Source organism: Neodiprion pinetum, chromosome 6, assembly GCF_021155775.2.
Source record: "Neodiprion pinetum isolate iyNeoPine1 chromosome 6, iyNeoPine1.2, whole genome shotgun sequence".
Taxonomy (NCBI): domain Eukaryota; kingdom Metazoa; phylum Arthropoda; class Insecta; order Hymenoptera; family Diprionidae; genus Neodiprion; species Neodiprion pinetum.
In genome coordinates, this window is record NC_060237.1 from 19716670 (window position 1) to 19733327 (window position 16658).

General features: G+C 38.5%; 1 protein-coding gene across 2 annotated transcripts in view; it reads right to left on the bottom strand.

Annotated features, from left to right (window-relative positions):
- Nucleotides 1-16658, bottom strand: part of LOC124221185 (uncharacterized) — an 83554-nt gene that overhangs the window by 7691 nt on the left and 59205 nt on the right. For both annotated transcript variants that reach the window (XM_046630945.2, XM_046630946.2), the window contains 2 exons: nt 2242-2406; nt 1969-2110 (listed from right to left, as the gene is read on the bottom strand). In XM_046630945.2, coding sequence (XP_046486901.1) covers nt 1969-2110; nt 2242-2406 — 307 coding nt within the window. The remainder of the gene's footprint in view (nt 1-1968; nt 2111-2241; nt 2407-16658) is intronic.

Below are 16658 nucleotides of genomic sequence, written 5' to 3' on the forward strand. Positions count from 1 at the left end.
TGAAGCTTTGGAAAAATATTGTGTCAGAATTTGAAAGCAAATCGGCTGCATTTGGAATATATGTAAAGGGGGTAGGATAACAACACTTATACTATGTGAAGAAGAGTGTAGAAGCTAACGGAACGAGAGGTCCCAGTCGACAAACACGGACGAATAGACTCGCGCAGAGCGTAGGTACAGTGCTGCATAATGTAATGTAAATTGTATTGAATTTTAGATAGCCAGTGGCGAGTAAGTATGTATGTATCCGTATAGTTATAAGCATCAACCGTTCATATTTTTACTGTATATGCGTACTAGATTTCGTGAGTGATTAACGTTGCCTCATTAGCCGTTTGGTAGTCTTACAATCTGTATTGTTTTTCATTTCGCCCGATTTCTCCTATTAATTAATCATGGAACACGAATTGTGGAATTGTTTTTACTCTGAATTCATGGATCGAAAATCCGTCGTATGTATTTTCAAATTTTCCTTGACTATAAAATAAACGCGTCGAATATGTATCTCATATCACATGAAGTTAAAGTTCGTAACGGTAGATTTTTGAGCAAACTCGTAATTTCGAAACTTAATTAGAATTGTCTGAAATTCAGTATACCGTAATGCATCATTAGCGCATACTTATATGTTGCAAACTCTACTGCCTCAAAGTTGTTCCAGAGTTGCAATACGGCAATTTTTCTTTCAACGTTTTGTTAAGGATCAAATCATCTCTGCATATTTTTGTATTCATCGTGTATTTATTATGTCGAAATTTACTGAAAAATTAATTTAAGCACTCAGATAACTGACGCGAATTGATTTTCATTCTACTTATTCGGGAGATGTGATTCAGAAATCGAATAAATCTCACTTAAAAATCAAGTTCAAATGAATATTCGACATTTGTAGGAAAGATTTTGTAATTAAACAATCGGATTTTAAACAAGCCCCAAACTTCCCGTTTAGACACTGCAGATTCCAAGTTCTGGAAAAAATATTATTAATATCCAATTCGAATTTCGAACTACAAAATTCAGATTCGTGATTAACGATTTACGAGCCCTTAGGTACCGCTTTACATGAAAATATGACGATATTTTTACTTTGAAGCACTATAATGGATCCAACATCACAATTTTGGAAGTCTGATCTTGGATTCTTAATCGTTGATCCAAAAAACCTCTGCCTGCTAATTTCTACCAAAATCAGAAATTTTTAGGTTTTTTTTCCACCATATTGCATTCGCCACTTCGGATTTCGAAAATCTTACCTCAAATTCGTGATCAGTCACCCATAAAACTATAGAGTACCAATTTTCATCAAAATCCAAATGTTTTTAGTTTTTTTCAGCATATCAAATACGTCAGAATTAGATTTTGCAAATCTGACTTTAGATTCGTGATCACCGGCCCAGAAAATCTGACGGTACCAATTTTCATTCAAACTCATTCATCGATTCCTTTGTTGTTATATAAAAAAGTACTAAACCGATCGAAGCCAAAATCTAATCAGTTCTAAGTTTAGAAAAACCGCGGGTCGGAGGTGATTCTCTTGATCTTGAAGCGTCGAGATACCTATATTGATTGAGTTGATTAGAATAACTTCCTTTTATCCTCTGAAAACACAAAAACGGTAAGTTGAAAATATCATTATACAGATAGCTGAACGATTTTGGAGTACCTTTGTGTTCTGCTTCACGATACGCGCGCTCTTAACTGCATATGCTCAAACTATACGTATGTATTGTACAGTAACGTTCATTAATACCTTGGGCCTCGGGTTAACTCGTTTTCGGTAGGAAATAAAATGCGAGTTCGATTCTATTCTCTTACGTCGGTTTCATCGCCATTCATTGTCACATATTCGTATAGAATCGTGCTCGCATTTCGTTTAGTACCGACAACAAGTTAGCCGTAAGCCCAAGGCATTAATGTGTACAATACGCGAACTTATCTGTAAAATAGAAAAACAACCCTGTTACTCACCGTCTGTAAGTTGGGGGGTACTTGTAATAAGGCGGCGGATGCGAATGCGGATGCGAGTACGTTGGCTGGTAACAAAGTTCTTGGTATTGCGGTGGTGTTCCGTAGTACTGAGGACAATATGTTCTGTAGAAGCTTCCACCACCTATAAGAGTAGGTTTGAAATTCAGTTTTTTCCACCATTTTCGCAACTGCTCGTCAAAAGTTATCGTATTGTCCCGTAATACACTTCTCTCAAATTATACATATACGGATAGGTATGATGTATTTAAATACCTGCGCCACCGCTCGTCGTGCCGCCGGAAGTAGTTGAAGTCGCTACCAGGTCATCGGAACCCTCGGAGTTCTGTGGGGGTGTAGGGGTTGGTTCTGGTGGAGGACCCTTGACCGGAGGCAGCGTTGGGGGATGCTGTATCAGTGGTCCAGCCGGCTGATAATACCCTGTAACGCACAAACGATATCGTTCGATGTAATAATAACGCCACATTTTTTGGCCAGCAGAAAATTTGCGGGAATATTTTATAACCGCTGGACAGATGGGAATTTAATGGGATTTTCTAAATAGTTACTGAGAAATCATAGTAAAATGGGCATCTTCGCGATGACGTTTCGACGTTGTTAAAATTGCAGGAAATTGTGCGACACGTAACTCTTTAGTGTTTTTACAGCAGTCAATACTTGCGCATTTTCTCTAGGCAATCGTGTGACACTAATCTGTTTGGATAGTTTAGTATACACACGTTTTCAGTTGATTACCATCTTATGGTTGCATCAACTTTGTCGCAAGAATCGAATGAAGATATAGTACAAATTACTTATATTTCAAAAAGTGCAGGAATACACGTATAGTCGGTTTTCTGGTTGCATCTATAACAACTCGTTTTCATTTTCTACCCAGAAGCAAATTTTTTTTTTTTTGTTATGACGGTAAAAAATTTAAATAGTTAACCACAACTAGAGATGTTTTTCGGTTTTTACTGCAGGAATAACGCGATTCCAAGTTGTACGCGAATTGTTTCCGAACGATTTTAGTTGAGAACAACTAAATGTCTATATTTAGTATTAAAAATTGTCAATTAAAGTTTCTCTGGCGATTGAAAACTATTGCTATATTATATTTTCATGACAGGACATCTGGTCACGATATCAACCATTGCTTATAAAAAAAAACGCACTGTATGATTGATTATTACTAGGTACTGTGGGAGTGATAAACCGAACACTTATGGAGGTATAAGATACACAGTATTTCAATAGAAATCCTTTTAGCTATCATTCTTTTTCGAGGAATATGTTTATTGTTGTTACTATTTTTTTTCGCAAACCTGCACTTAACAATAATCCACGTAATCTGGGAAACGTTTGAGTGCGGCAATCTTTCACATTTTCATTATCTAGACACCTGGAATATACACCTCGAGATCGGAAATCTCTCCCTTTTACGAGTCTTACTCGATCAACTATAAAGAAGTTGAAGTATGTAACATTGAAAAACTTGGCCACTGCAACAATACAATATTCGCAGGGTGTAAAAAAAATTCTGATATGAAAAAAATTTGAAACAAATTATATACAATTTGTCGCTTAAGTAGTAATTTCATATGTTGACGTTACGAAATTTAACCTCATCAATTATACGGAATTCATATGCTGCATATGTATAAACCCTTGTAAGCGCAAAATTCTCCAATAAATTTACGCGTGTAGATAAAAATTTGATATCATTAAAGCGGATATTTTTTTTCTTCATCTTAAACTTTTACCCCAAAATATCGAGTTTCCGACTTTTATCATTTCCAAAAAATCAATTTGTATATTACACGTATATATTTTACCTTGTAGTTTATAAAAGACCTTTCCAGTTTACATTCATTCATAAACTGCACTGGAATATTGCATAATACGCCAATCAATGGATATACGTATGTGTATAATAGTGTGTGCATATATATATATATGAAAGTGAGAAAGTAATTTTTTACAATGTGATAGCGTTGAAATATCGCTCTGTATATGAAATGATGATTTATTATTTCCGAAAAAAAAACCCAACTCGTTTGCAATGTGTGCTGCAGGTATGTAAATATACATATATTGTAAATTACGTACATAACGTATGGCCACGTTTGTAAATAATGCCTCGAGATGTAGGCATTATATTACTGCAGTGTATTCCGTTAACTGGTTATGCATATACAATATAGGTATTCACATGCAATGTATGTATGTATGTATGTATGTATAACAGATAATCAATCAGATCCTAGCATACAAACTGGACTTTTACTTTTTCGACGGCATCCCACGCATGCGATCCACGGGAAGGTGGGGGAATGGAGTGCGGTGCATTGCAATAAAAAAAAAAAAATTAATAACGATAATACAAAAAATCATCAATCTTCTACCTCTGTGTAACGAAGCTGTGAGTTCGACAAAGAGATCGTTAATATTCAGCGGTAACATCGCGTCGTGCGGCAGCAGAGGTGATTGTCCCCGTTTTGATCTCGCCCCGCTATCGTAGCGGAATTATAAACCGTATTGAAGAGCCAGTGAGTTAGTGCAAACTGACGACGACGATATGGATAGAAAAAAAGAAAAATACACTTAAAACCATCGTGCCTGTTTAATAATTCAGGGTGGCTGTTATGGTTTTCAAAACCAATTGGAAAACTGCATAAAATTGTTAGGGAATTTTCCATTTCGTGGAATTTTTATTTAAATTTGAAATTTAAGCAATTCGAGATTGAAACGAATAATAATCGTGCTTTTTGTTTCAAGCATTATTTAATCCTCCTGTTGTATATGAAACGGATCTGCACGAGTAATTTCTAACTTTTAACAGCAGTTGTTTTAGAACTTTTGTAACGTGTACTAGTGTTTCATTTTATTCTCATCTGACTCTTGAAAAAAAAAAAAAAATGATTGTCTTCACGTTCGGTAATATTGTAGAAAACGATCAATACTATCGAGAATGAGAAAATAATATATCCGACGTAAGCTCGTAAAAATGTTTAATCAGCCCGGAAAAATCTTCAATTACCCTGCACAATCCGTGTACCGTTGTATCATATATGACACCTATATCCTTCCGCAGATTCGGAGATCTCACAGTTTCGCTTGTCTCAGTTCAACGGTTTCTCTCTGCAATAGAGATTTTTGGCAATGATTCGACTCCCCCACCCCCATTTCGATTCAACGCGTGTGCTGTTCAACTGTGACTGCATTGTGCGGGGAATGAGAGAGAAGATATAGTTTTGCGAACAATATCGCGAGAGACGAGATCGGAGGGAGCTTAATTAAAGAATTTGCGATGGATTCGCGGTCACGTTCGCGGTTCTTATACCATGTATACGCGCCTCTGTTCCAGGGTTGATTCGATCAGTGTTAGATATTCGACACGGGAGCCGAGTCTCGGAAAAGTCAAGGAACCGTACGAAGTCAAGGAACCCGGTCCTTTTAGGCATATACCGAAGTTGGGACGATGGCGAGGCTTGCACCATGCGGATATTACATCGCTGATGGCCGGTCGGTTCGCGGTCTAGAGTGTTAGTTCCTGTTTTCGGTCTGTGACCTGGTCAAGTCCCGCTCCGCACTGCTTGGACGGATGACGTCAGGCACAGTCGGCCCGAGGTGAACGCACCGTTTTTGTGTACGGCTTGTTTACGCTTCTTAAGCGAAGCTAGCACGTAGCATCGTTGCGTCTTGATAAAAGCACCACAGAATAATTGACAATTACTAGTTTCTAGACGCTATTCGCTACCGAGTTCTCATACAGCTTCTAATTCCGTCACACTTTTGCCGAGTCCCTCATCTTTTCGTACTTGTTAAAATGAAGGTAGCAACAAGAGCTAGCAACCGACATGTCAGGTTTTTTTTTTTCACACGCCGAAGCTCCGTATTTGAAAATTTGTTAAATATTGTAAAAAGATTTAATACTTTTCGCAAATCAATAGACGTCGAATTGGAGGTAATTTGTTTATACATTTCAAAGAAATTAAGCACGTTGATCAGTTTCGTTTTGAATTTTTTGAAGTTTCGCGTGGTACGTGGACGGAGAACTTGGACGATAGACAAAAGTCTGCAAATCGGATTATGAATCTGGAATTTAAAACGTAGTACCGATTTTTTATTTATTTATTTTTTTTTTTGCTTCAGACCCGACGTAATTACCCCGACACGGATTTATATTTCAGGGGTGAATTAATTGCAAAGGATATTTGACGTAAAAAGAAAAATGTTCGGAGACGATGGAAAATTTTCGAAGATCTTTCGAGACAATTTACAAGACATTGAAAGAATATTCGAGAAATTTTATTCGACGCTGCGTGAAATGTCTTCCGAAAACGAAAGCTTGCGACATTAACCCTGACTTTGAATCGCGTCACTTAAGTGCAGTGCACTTAGGCGTGGAGTGTGTAGATTGGAGAGAAAACTTGATTGATTAATTCCCTTGGCGCGAGGTGCTGCTGCAACCTTCGGCACATACACACTTACACTCCTGCACAGTCAATCGATAATTGGCAAAGTTGTAGGTGCAGATATACGCGTTTGCCGTATAGGTTCAAGTTTCCGTATTCTTTGAACCGTAAATTGAACGGTTGTAGCTGACGTGCATGGTATACAGAGTGATCTTTTTTAATTGCCCCAGGCGAATATCTCGAAAACTAGAAGATGCACGAGAAAAAGTTTATGTCAATAATCGTTGATTTGTGGATTGTGCCATTTTCGTGATTTTGGACAGGGTACACATATATTTTGACTATAATGACCAGGTGACAGTGGGTTTGAAGATGAATACACGAACGTAAAAAAATATTCAATTTTCCGAAATTGTAGGAAATTTACAGAAATCAAAAAGTGAAATATTCGATCACTTTCCGTCGAAATAGTGCATCGATCCTCATGGTTTGAAAGAACTACGAATCGTGTTTTCGACATGATCAAGCGTCTCCTACAGCACCTTGAGCGCAAAAAAGTAATGAAACTTTGAGAATTAATGCCTTTCGAAAATCAGCGAAAAATGACCGAGTATTTCACTTTTTGAAAATGTTGAATAATTTATGTTTTTTTTTTTTTGCTAGTTTTTCCGACGTGGTTCCGACGTGGTTCCTATCGAAAATCACTGTGTAGTAAAAAACAAATTTCGAAAGTGGTGCAATTCACAAATCAACTCAAATCAACATTATTTCTCTCCCTTGAAACCCTTCACGTTTTGTATCAAACTTTTTCTTGTATTTCTTCCAGTTTTCTAGATATTCGCCTGAGAAAATCAACAAAAAGACCACCCTGTATAACACGGTTTTTTTCAAAGGCTGTTTTCGCAACAGTTGAAAGGAAGATCGATTTACCGGGATAACTACACCGGAGCTCGGAACGAACTTTATGTGCATTGCGTCGGTCAAAAACGGTCGACTACTGGACTTTTGCCGTTACTCATTATATGAAGGTATGCAGACAAATGCGGGTTTGCTAATCGTAAGCGTGACGTTACTTTGCATATAACATATAGTTTGGTTTGTTACATCTCGTTCGTTTCGAGGTTCGCATCAATCGGCGACATTTGCACTACGTTCGCAAATCTGTAATCGCATTACGGTTATGTTATGTGCAACTTGAGATTACGACGATGCATACCGAACACTGGTATTAAGTATACGCAGACATAATTGTAAAAGGAATAACACACGGATAAATGAATTATGATTCAATGCGGTTAGAATTAAGGGAGTTATTTTGGGAAAATTACAAAGCGGTTGATACCTGACGAGGAAATGCGTTTGCAACGAAGAGTTGAACTTTTATGATACGTGTATAATGTGTAAAAAGTATGGTTGTGTTCGACAACGATTACGACGTTGGAGAAAATTTTATTCGGACTTATTCTCAGTTGAAAATGCTATTTCCACGGCTGGCTAACATTTGCGTTCCTCCTTGACCTTCCTGCTCCGAACGGGAATAGAAAAGGTATTTTTAGATCTCGTTCAAAAGTCGCTTTTCAACAGAGTACGCGCCGTATCACATCTTAAGTCTTGATCCCAGGATTCGAAGGGAATTCCGAGCGTCCTACCCGACGCTTTTTTAAAACTTCAAACGATACGTCCAGAATTATGTTATTACCCTTTACAAAATCGGTAACAAGATGTAAGTGTAACCGCGATGATATCTGACGAGAAATAGTTAGACACAGAAATAGAATTAGAAATGCGTACAATTATTGTGCCAGATTTTTCTGTCTCCACCAATATATGACATAATAGGTGAATATCATCAGCCCGATTCTGAACTATCGTCACGCTTTCGAGATCGTATCAAAATGCAAAGTTCATATTACCATGCACGAGGTTCCAGTCGGTCTGTGTTAGCTATATCAAGAGAAATCGGATTTTGGTTACCCGAACGAAATGAAACTAAACACGCGTTTGGCCTAGACCGTCGTCGTCTCTCATTCCTAGACAGTTTTAGAGACGCGAGACACGTGCAGGCTTATCGGCACTCCGTTGTTCAATCGAAAAACATCAGCACATAGCGAAATCCGACGTAGTTATAATGGAACACTAATTTAGCAAAAAAAATTATAAATCTACATTTTCTTGGAGTTTTGAATTGCGGATTGAAACTTTGAGCCTTGGAATAAATTCACGTATTACGGGATCAGAATTTGAAAAACGCTTGATGGTATTAGGTGGAACCAAAATGGCTTTTCACGGGCAGTCAAAAGCGAGCTGTAATCGAATTTTATTCCACCTTACAGGTAAAGACCCTTCCAGAATCTAGTCTGTGAATTCTATACGCGACCTCCGCTCAATAAAGTCTGCGAAACGCGATTATGTACGTACAATGTACATGCACACACGTAATTTTGCAAAGGGCATAAAAATCCTGGTCTAGATTATACGTAAACGCCACGTTTCAGAAACATAGTTCCATTTTAAAAGTCGAGACGGACGATGACTAACAAGAATCACTCGTTTATGTGTGTGAATTAATTCGAAAAACAAACGATGATGCGTGTATAAAACTCAATTAAATTTATTCGTCACAGTTTCAGTACTAGATGGTATTTGAATGAAAAAGAATCAACAAGTCTCGAACGTTCATTTCGAAAAAAGTATAATCATTCTAAAACTTGATCACAATCGTAATACGAAGACAACTGATGTTCGGTAAGATAAAATGGATGAAATGTGAGATAAATCTTCGTTAGGCGGTGAATATTTGTAGATCACAAGGTGATCAGCATCATGGAAGTCGCGGGCGGATCTTTTCTGGAGAAGTAAATCGCATCTCTTACACGGCGCGGCGTCGCGGTCGAAATCTAGCGCACGATACCGTCAGGCCTTCCCCGTTATTATCCAGGTTGCAGGCTGCTGATGCGGAGTCCGCACACCATGCATAAGTTGGTAGTGCGATGTACAGGCAACAGGATAGGGACGGCCAACGGCAACAAGGCGGTAAGAATAATATTGCGACCTGGTTTTCGCCATTGGCGTCACCTCCCAGCCGACTAACCTTAATAGCCAATGCTCGTCGGTGCCCAATAATCCACGCCTACACGTTAGTTACACCAGCTCATCGTCACCGGGCCAGTCTTCCCTTTTTCCCAATTCCCAGAGTACAGAGCGCAATATACACTGTGTAATGTTCAATAACGTCTTCACCTTGCGGCTAACTTGTTTGCGTTCCGAAACAAAACGCGAGTTCGATTCTACACGAATTATGTGACAATGACTGGCGATGCAGCTGATGACGTGAGAACATACGTGAGAAAATGGATGCATTGTCACGTAATTCGTATAAAATCGAAACTCGCCGTTTTTTTCGGATCGCAAACAAGTTAGCCGTAACGCGTTTTGCTGAACTAACAATTAATACGCGCAACTTCAGAGGGCGAAAACATAAATGTTGGGCGTCCCAACGAGGCGGTAGAAATTTTGAGGTTAAAGGTTACTCTACGTCTTTTCTCCTTTCGTTTTGCTCGTTCCCTTCAACTTTTTTTCCCACGCAGACGTACGAAGCGTACTGAGAGTTTTATAAAGGGAGAAAGATTACATTCTCTCGCGCCATGTTGGCGTTTTTGAGGTTCGTTGGATCTCTCCTGCCAACTCCTAATATAGGCCGACCCTAATTAATGTGTCTCCTTTTTACTCGATCCTCTTATCTGTTAATCGCAACTTATTCGCACTCCGCTATTCACTCAAGATTATTTTCTGCACGTATACATGCACGCACTTAATTGATTAGCGATGTGGTTGATACAATCTGCTAATTGCGATTAATGTAACTGTAAATAACGGATGATTAACTTTTTGCCGTAGGTATGTAATCGGATTACGAGGGGTCGTGATTCGATCTGGAAAAGCGCATCTTGTTTCTATTCGGTGAAAAGCTCAATCGAAAGCTCAGTTTTTTCTTCGACGCATACGGCACCCAATCAATTCAACCCCAACCTCTCGAGAGTTGACGTGAATAGTGGTGGAGCATTTCAGACTTGCAAAGCTTTGCAGTTTTCGATGGTAAAAGCTTTCATCAAAGATTGGCTTTTCTTAAAAGAATTATACCATTATCAGATTGCAGCTAAGGGCAGACGGTTCTGGATATTTGTAAAAAATATTACCACAGACTTTTTACGGGTAAGCGAATATATGATGTAAATTCCTCAAAAAATTTCTGATCGACGAAGTGCAAAACTCGACATTTTTTCATATCAATTTGAGTCCGTTACACATATATATGCACCGAATCGCTGTGGAATTATAAACTCACGAATATTGTACGAAGAGAAAAATGTCGAAGCTTTTTTGAAATTTGGAAAAATTTTTAAGTTTTGGAAATCCAAGTGGAATTCATGCAATGAAATTAGTATAAACAGCTAGCTGCTGAAGATGTGTCTCGTTCAAGGTGTAATTATCGCGTTTCATCTTTATCGCGGTAATTGAAGTCCGATACTTTCCAAATCATACCACATAATCAATATATCGTCCACCGTACAGTACGAAAGAAAATTGAATTGCTCGCAGATCTCTTGCCTGTAGCAGCAGCACTCATTACACCGCATAGATCACGTATAAGAGGCACTGCGTGACATACGAAATTACATCGTAATTGGTCTATTGCTCACGTTCGTATAAAATATAGTTAGGTAGGTACTTGCAGACGTATAATTCGACCTCGCGATTCAGGAAGGATGCACGCGGCTTCTTCTCGCCTGTACTATACCACAGGGAGGGAAATCCTCGAATCTTTATCTTGGTTTGTCTACTTGATTGATTCTCAACCAACGTGCAATGGTGTAATGGTATAACGGTGGTGGTGGTGGTGGTTGTTGTAGTGTCGGGGTAGATTTATTCCTGAAAGGTTCACTCGTCGTTTACGTGAGCGCAATGATTAAAGAGTTGCTTGCATACACACATCGCCGTACATGCACGTCGTGTATAAAGACTGCGAAGTGTCCCGTGTACGATGCAGGGTTTACCACTTTCCCCGGTGAAATGCCAACAGGTTGAGCAGTACGTGAGAGGAAATTATCGCGGTAGTGCACAGCGTGCGTATAGCACCACAGAGATCGCTGTTACATACGTAATATATACATGTATACACGAGTGTGCGTCTACGTCTTCTTGCAAGTTCCCGACGATGTAACGTCTGTGTACCCCTACGTCGTATGTGCTTACATACGCGATCGGAGTACGTCGACGACCACGACTCGCGATCGCCCAATTGAGCGGAGGCCAACTTTGGACCACAATGTTGTGTATATGCTCGATTTTGGCGAGGTGAAATTGGTTCTCGTGCCGTTTGAGATCCGTCCGCAAGGTCGGTATCGATTAATTCGTTTTATTCCGTAACTTTTGTACGAGGCGCTGGTAAAATGTTTATTCGTTACACAGATTTAGCGATGCGAAAAAAAATAAATAAATAAAATAAACAGCAACAAATTATATACTTAGCCGGTACCCTAAAAGTTTGCGACGATTTGCACCATGGTTAATTTCCAAATCAAAATTACACTGCATACGTGTATATTTGCGTAGGGTAGGTACTCAAACTTTTTTTGTTATACTGCTAATCGGTGTTCACAGAGGGTACTGTTTATAATAATCTATAAGTGCGTAAACACGCGCGAGACTTGGCGGGTGTTATTGTCTGACAATAAGAAAGAGAGAAGTTGATGCCACTAGAGTTAACCGATCTTACGCACGTGGTCATTTTCCCGCACATCATTTATACAGACTTCGATGTCAGGTTATCATTTTGCATATCTCTAATTTCTCGCATTGAGTGCAAGGTCTATGATACGGATTGAGTAAAATTACATCATCTCTTCACTCGTCAACATTTTTCGTCGCACGTCGAGGTTGAAGAGGAGTAGAAGAAATAGAAGCGTAATTGATCAGTTCCAATTGCATTCTTCAGATGCAACTATTAATTGACACGTACGGACCAAAGATGAAATGGATTTCAATTTTGTCTGAGAAGTGCATTTTGCAGTAAAAATTAAATTCAATGTAGAGTTCACGAAAATTCACGAACATTTCATCTCTGTTAATGAAACCAGCATTAAAAACTGTTAGTAGAATGTTCGAATTACGTTTTTTTATAATCCATGCAATTGATGAAAAACGAATAACCTATTGCACAAAAGGAAATAACAAAAGCGAGGCTGAATTGTAATCATGGGCACGTGTATCAGTTGTATTACATACTTTCTGCAGTATTAATTATTTAGATTAAGATTATCTTTACCCGGTTGCGATACGGGTTATCTGTATATAAACTTCGCAAGGAGTATAAATGAGACAATGAAATTTCCCAAGATATTATTATGTATGTATACGCGATTGCTGTAAGGCGACATCAGACGTTTATAATGTACTTATACCTTTTACATTTAGGTTCTCTCAATTAATGTGATATCGTTTCGTTTTGAGTCTGGGTTAAGGTATGATTAAAACCAACCGTAATTAATTACTTGGTAATATTCGAAGGGCTACGCTATGCATCGCGGTGAAGGTGCTAACAAGTGTTTTTCTACATCCACGTACGTTATAGTCTCGAGTGTTACTGCGGCAATTAAACTAATTTTGCTTTCTAAACCGTGTTAGTAGGATAATTTATTATTTTCTCCGACAATAACGCCTTTGACGATCCCTACGACGTACCATAAATCCTTTCTTTTTTCACAAGTATAATCGTATAATTGCGCAAATATTATCGTCGTTAAAGATATGCTGTAATTAATAACACAATCAAAATTTTACAATTATATTCTACGTGGTTTAAACCAACCGATGAAGGTGTCGATAGTACGATATTCTTATCTAACGACCAACAAAGCACATCATAGGAGATGTTGTTTTATCGCGAAAATTATTGCGTCAACTTATATGCAAACATAGTAGATATGTTTCACCACGTTCGTTCGTCGGTACAAGATAAATTCCGTTTTCACATTATATTTGAAATAAATTTTACGTAATCAGCGTTGGAGGAATGATAAAATTAAACGCTGAATAACCAAGGACTGGACAAGACTTGAAGAAAACGGGGGGAGGGAAGAGAAAAAATCGGCACACATCCTCCCTACGCGTCTCATCGGCAGACGAATCGAACGTGTTCGAATCGGATCTTCGAAAGTTGGAAGCGGGTCGTAGGAGGCCACGGCTGATTGTGAGCCAAGGCTGCATGGCAGCCAGCCGGCGTCGTGCAAACCAACTGCCAAAATATCAGTTGATCTTTCGCTCGGTGGCGGCCTTCTGTCGATCCGGTAAGTAATGATTCTTTATTCGGGATCGATGAAGCGTGCACAGGCCGAACGGCAAAGACTACTTGCGCGATTCAGCCGTTGCAGCGGTGTGCCTATAATACTAAACCGTGTACGTACATACATACATACATACATGCATGTACACGCCCCAGGCTATGGCGGTGCAAAGTAAAGGTATACAGGTACACAATATCCCGTGATACTTGCGGTGTCGGAGATTTGATTTTTCAAATCATTTAATGTATGGGTATATTTATACATACGTAGATCGACTCGTGTGTGCAATGGTACGGAGTATATTTTTTATACTTGTTACGCGAACCATCGCCGGCTGCACAGTTATCTAGCAGTATATCAAACGTTCAATTGAACTTTCAACCATAATTCGCCAATCCCTAACTCCCGTCAATTACACGTGTATATAGTCGCTGTACCGTCTGTCCGTGTCTCTGTATTGAGGAAACGAAAAGATCGCGCCGTTTACATCATCTCCGTCCATAATATGTACATTTTGTATTTAGGCATAGATGCGTGTGCGTGTGCGTGTACATATGTATATATATATATATATATATGTACAATACATGTACGTACTACTTACATCGTATTGATATTTGCAACGATGTGCCAATTTTGTTGAAATTTTTTATTTTTTTTTCTCCCCACTGCAAATTAGAAACTTTCGAACCAATGCGGCAAATCTCACGCGGCGAGGATTTCAACTACTCGGTATAATAACTAAGCGGTGTATAGAGTTTCGCCTCATTGTCAGTCGTGTCGATGAACTGGCACCGTTTATATCCACGTTCATCGTACTTCCCGGTACGCAACTCATCGTCTTTTACTTTAATGTATCCCCTATTAAGGCGCACGCTTGCGTGTAACCCGATGCATGTGTAGATCCACCTCCCTACCTATTAGAGTGAACGGAGGAAAGCTAAAGAAAAATGGGAAACGGAAGAACAGAGATTTTCAATTTTCATTATCGCGATGTATTGTACGTGTGTATACATGTATACGATGTTAGGAGAAGCACCTTTCTTCCTGCAATCTTAAATAATTCTTTCACCATGTTTTCTACGATTCCTAGGATTATGGTGATTCGATTTAAAAGGTGATTCGCGAGGTGAATTTAGTCGAGGTTGCAAAACTGCAGTTTTCAAATCAAGAAAAGAAAGAAATTTTAAAACACAAACGCGAAGTAGCGAAGAGTCGCAATTTCGTACATGTTTACCTTAAAAATCTACGTGGAATAATTATGAATTTACCAGACACTTTTTCGTTTCACTACGTCGCGGAAATTTTTGATCCATGATATACTACACGGTGTTTAGCCGTTTTCAACCTAATATTACTCATTGTGTCGATAAATTTTTTACGATGTATAATTTTGGATTCTTTTTTTTTTCATTCTTCATATTTCGCTCTACTACAATGTCTGTAATATATCGTTCAGTTGTAATTGCAGAGTTTTATACACGGTAAATCACTTTAGCCCCGACAGACAAGTTGATGTGACCCATGTAGCCGAAACAGAAAACGAAGCGACTTGTTATTTTGGTTATACAGAATGGACATAACATCCACGATAAGAAATACTTTGAATACATAAACATCCGATAAAATTGTCGTCAAATTTGATTTAAAATCAGTTTTAGAAATCTGAATTCATTCATCTCGCAATCCGACGAACACATGACACATCGTATCGTATTTTTTTGAATCCTTCCTAACGTTCCGTCATCTCTTTCTCCGACATTCAAATATACATACGTCAGGCATTCGAGTTTTCAGAGCGATTTATAATTAACTTTTTTTGGTTTGTCGGTGTGTAGGTCAATTCGTATAAACGATTTCGCGAGTGTCTTCTAATAAATTGTAGTTGAAACAAAGAAGGGGAGCAAAAGAGAGAGAAAGAAGAGAGTAAAAATAAAACATAATACAAGTTAATAACGTGTATCTATAGTTGATACTAGAGTAACAGCAGAGATAAGATAAGGACAAATCTGGTGTGTGCAGCTATACATACAGATATATAATTATCATGCATGCGGAAAAGGGAGTAAGCCGCAATAATTGCCGCAAGTTCGAACATACATGTATTAGACAGGCCTTTTTAGATAAGGGAGGAAGAAAATTTTCACAAGCTTTCAACTTGAGATTATCAAATTTATTTGAACAGAGGACAGGGTATTTCTAGTATATAACAACGACACATCGAGTTTACCATTTCCATACGAAACTGACATATGTGTAGGTATACTTTATTTAACTATCCTGTAACAACGTGTAACCCGTCAATTATAGTACGAGAATAAAGGCAGTGCAAGGTGTGCGTGTCTTCCAAATGAAATTCTCACAATCAATCGGCTATTTTCCTCTCATATCCAAAGGAGACTCAACCCTCGTACCTCGCCATAGGATATTTTATAATGTTGACAATTCGTCGAGATCATTCAATCTATAATTTAAAAAAACTTGAAATATTTCAAACTTGCGTATGGATTATACTGCGATTTTGAACATTATTTGCAAAGTTAAAAGTTTTGGGGGGGGGGGGATCTGGTGTACAGTAATTATTGGTTCATGGAGGAAATACCATACAAGTTATTTCGCGAGAAGTGTGACGTGGGCATTTATACAACGTATTGTAAACATGTTTTTAGCGTTCGACATTTGTGTCGTGGTTCACGATTGGAGAGATTGTGGAATCGGTTGGTCAAAAGTAAACAATGAAACAAATGACAATCAGTGAAACGAACTTTCGGTTGCCGAAAATAACTGGATATCGGTCAAAGGTATCCAGAATTGTTGTGTAATAAAAACAGGCGGATTTTCACTTTGTGTTAAATTGTCCGTGCGTATAAACATCCGGTATACTTATATCTGTCCTGAAAAGAAAGTCCAGTTTACACATTGTCAAGTGAGT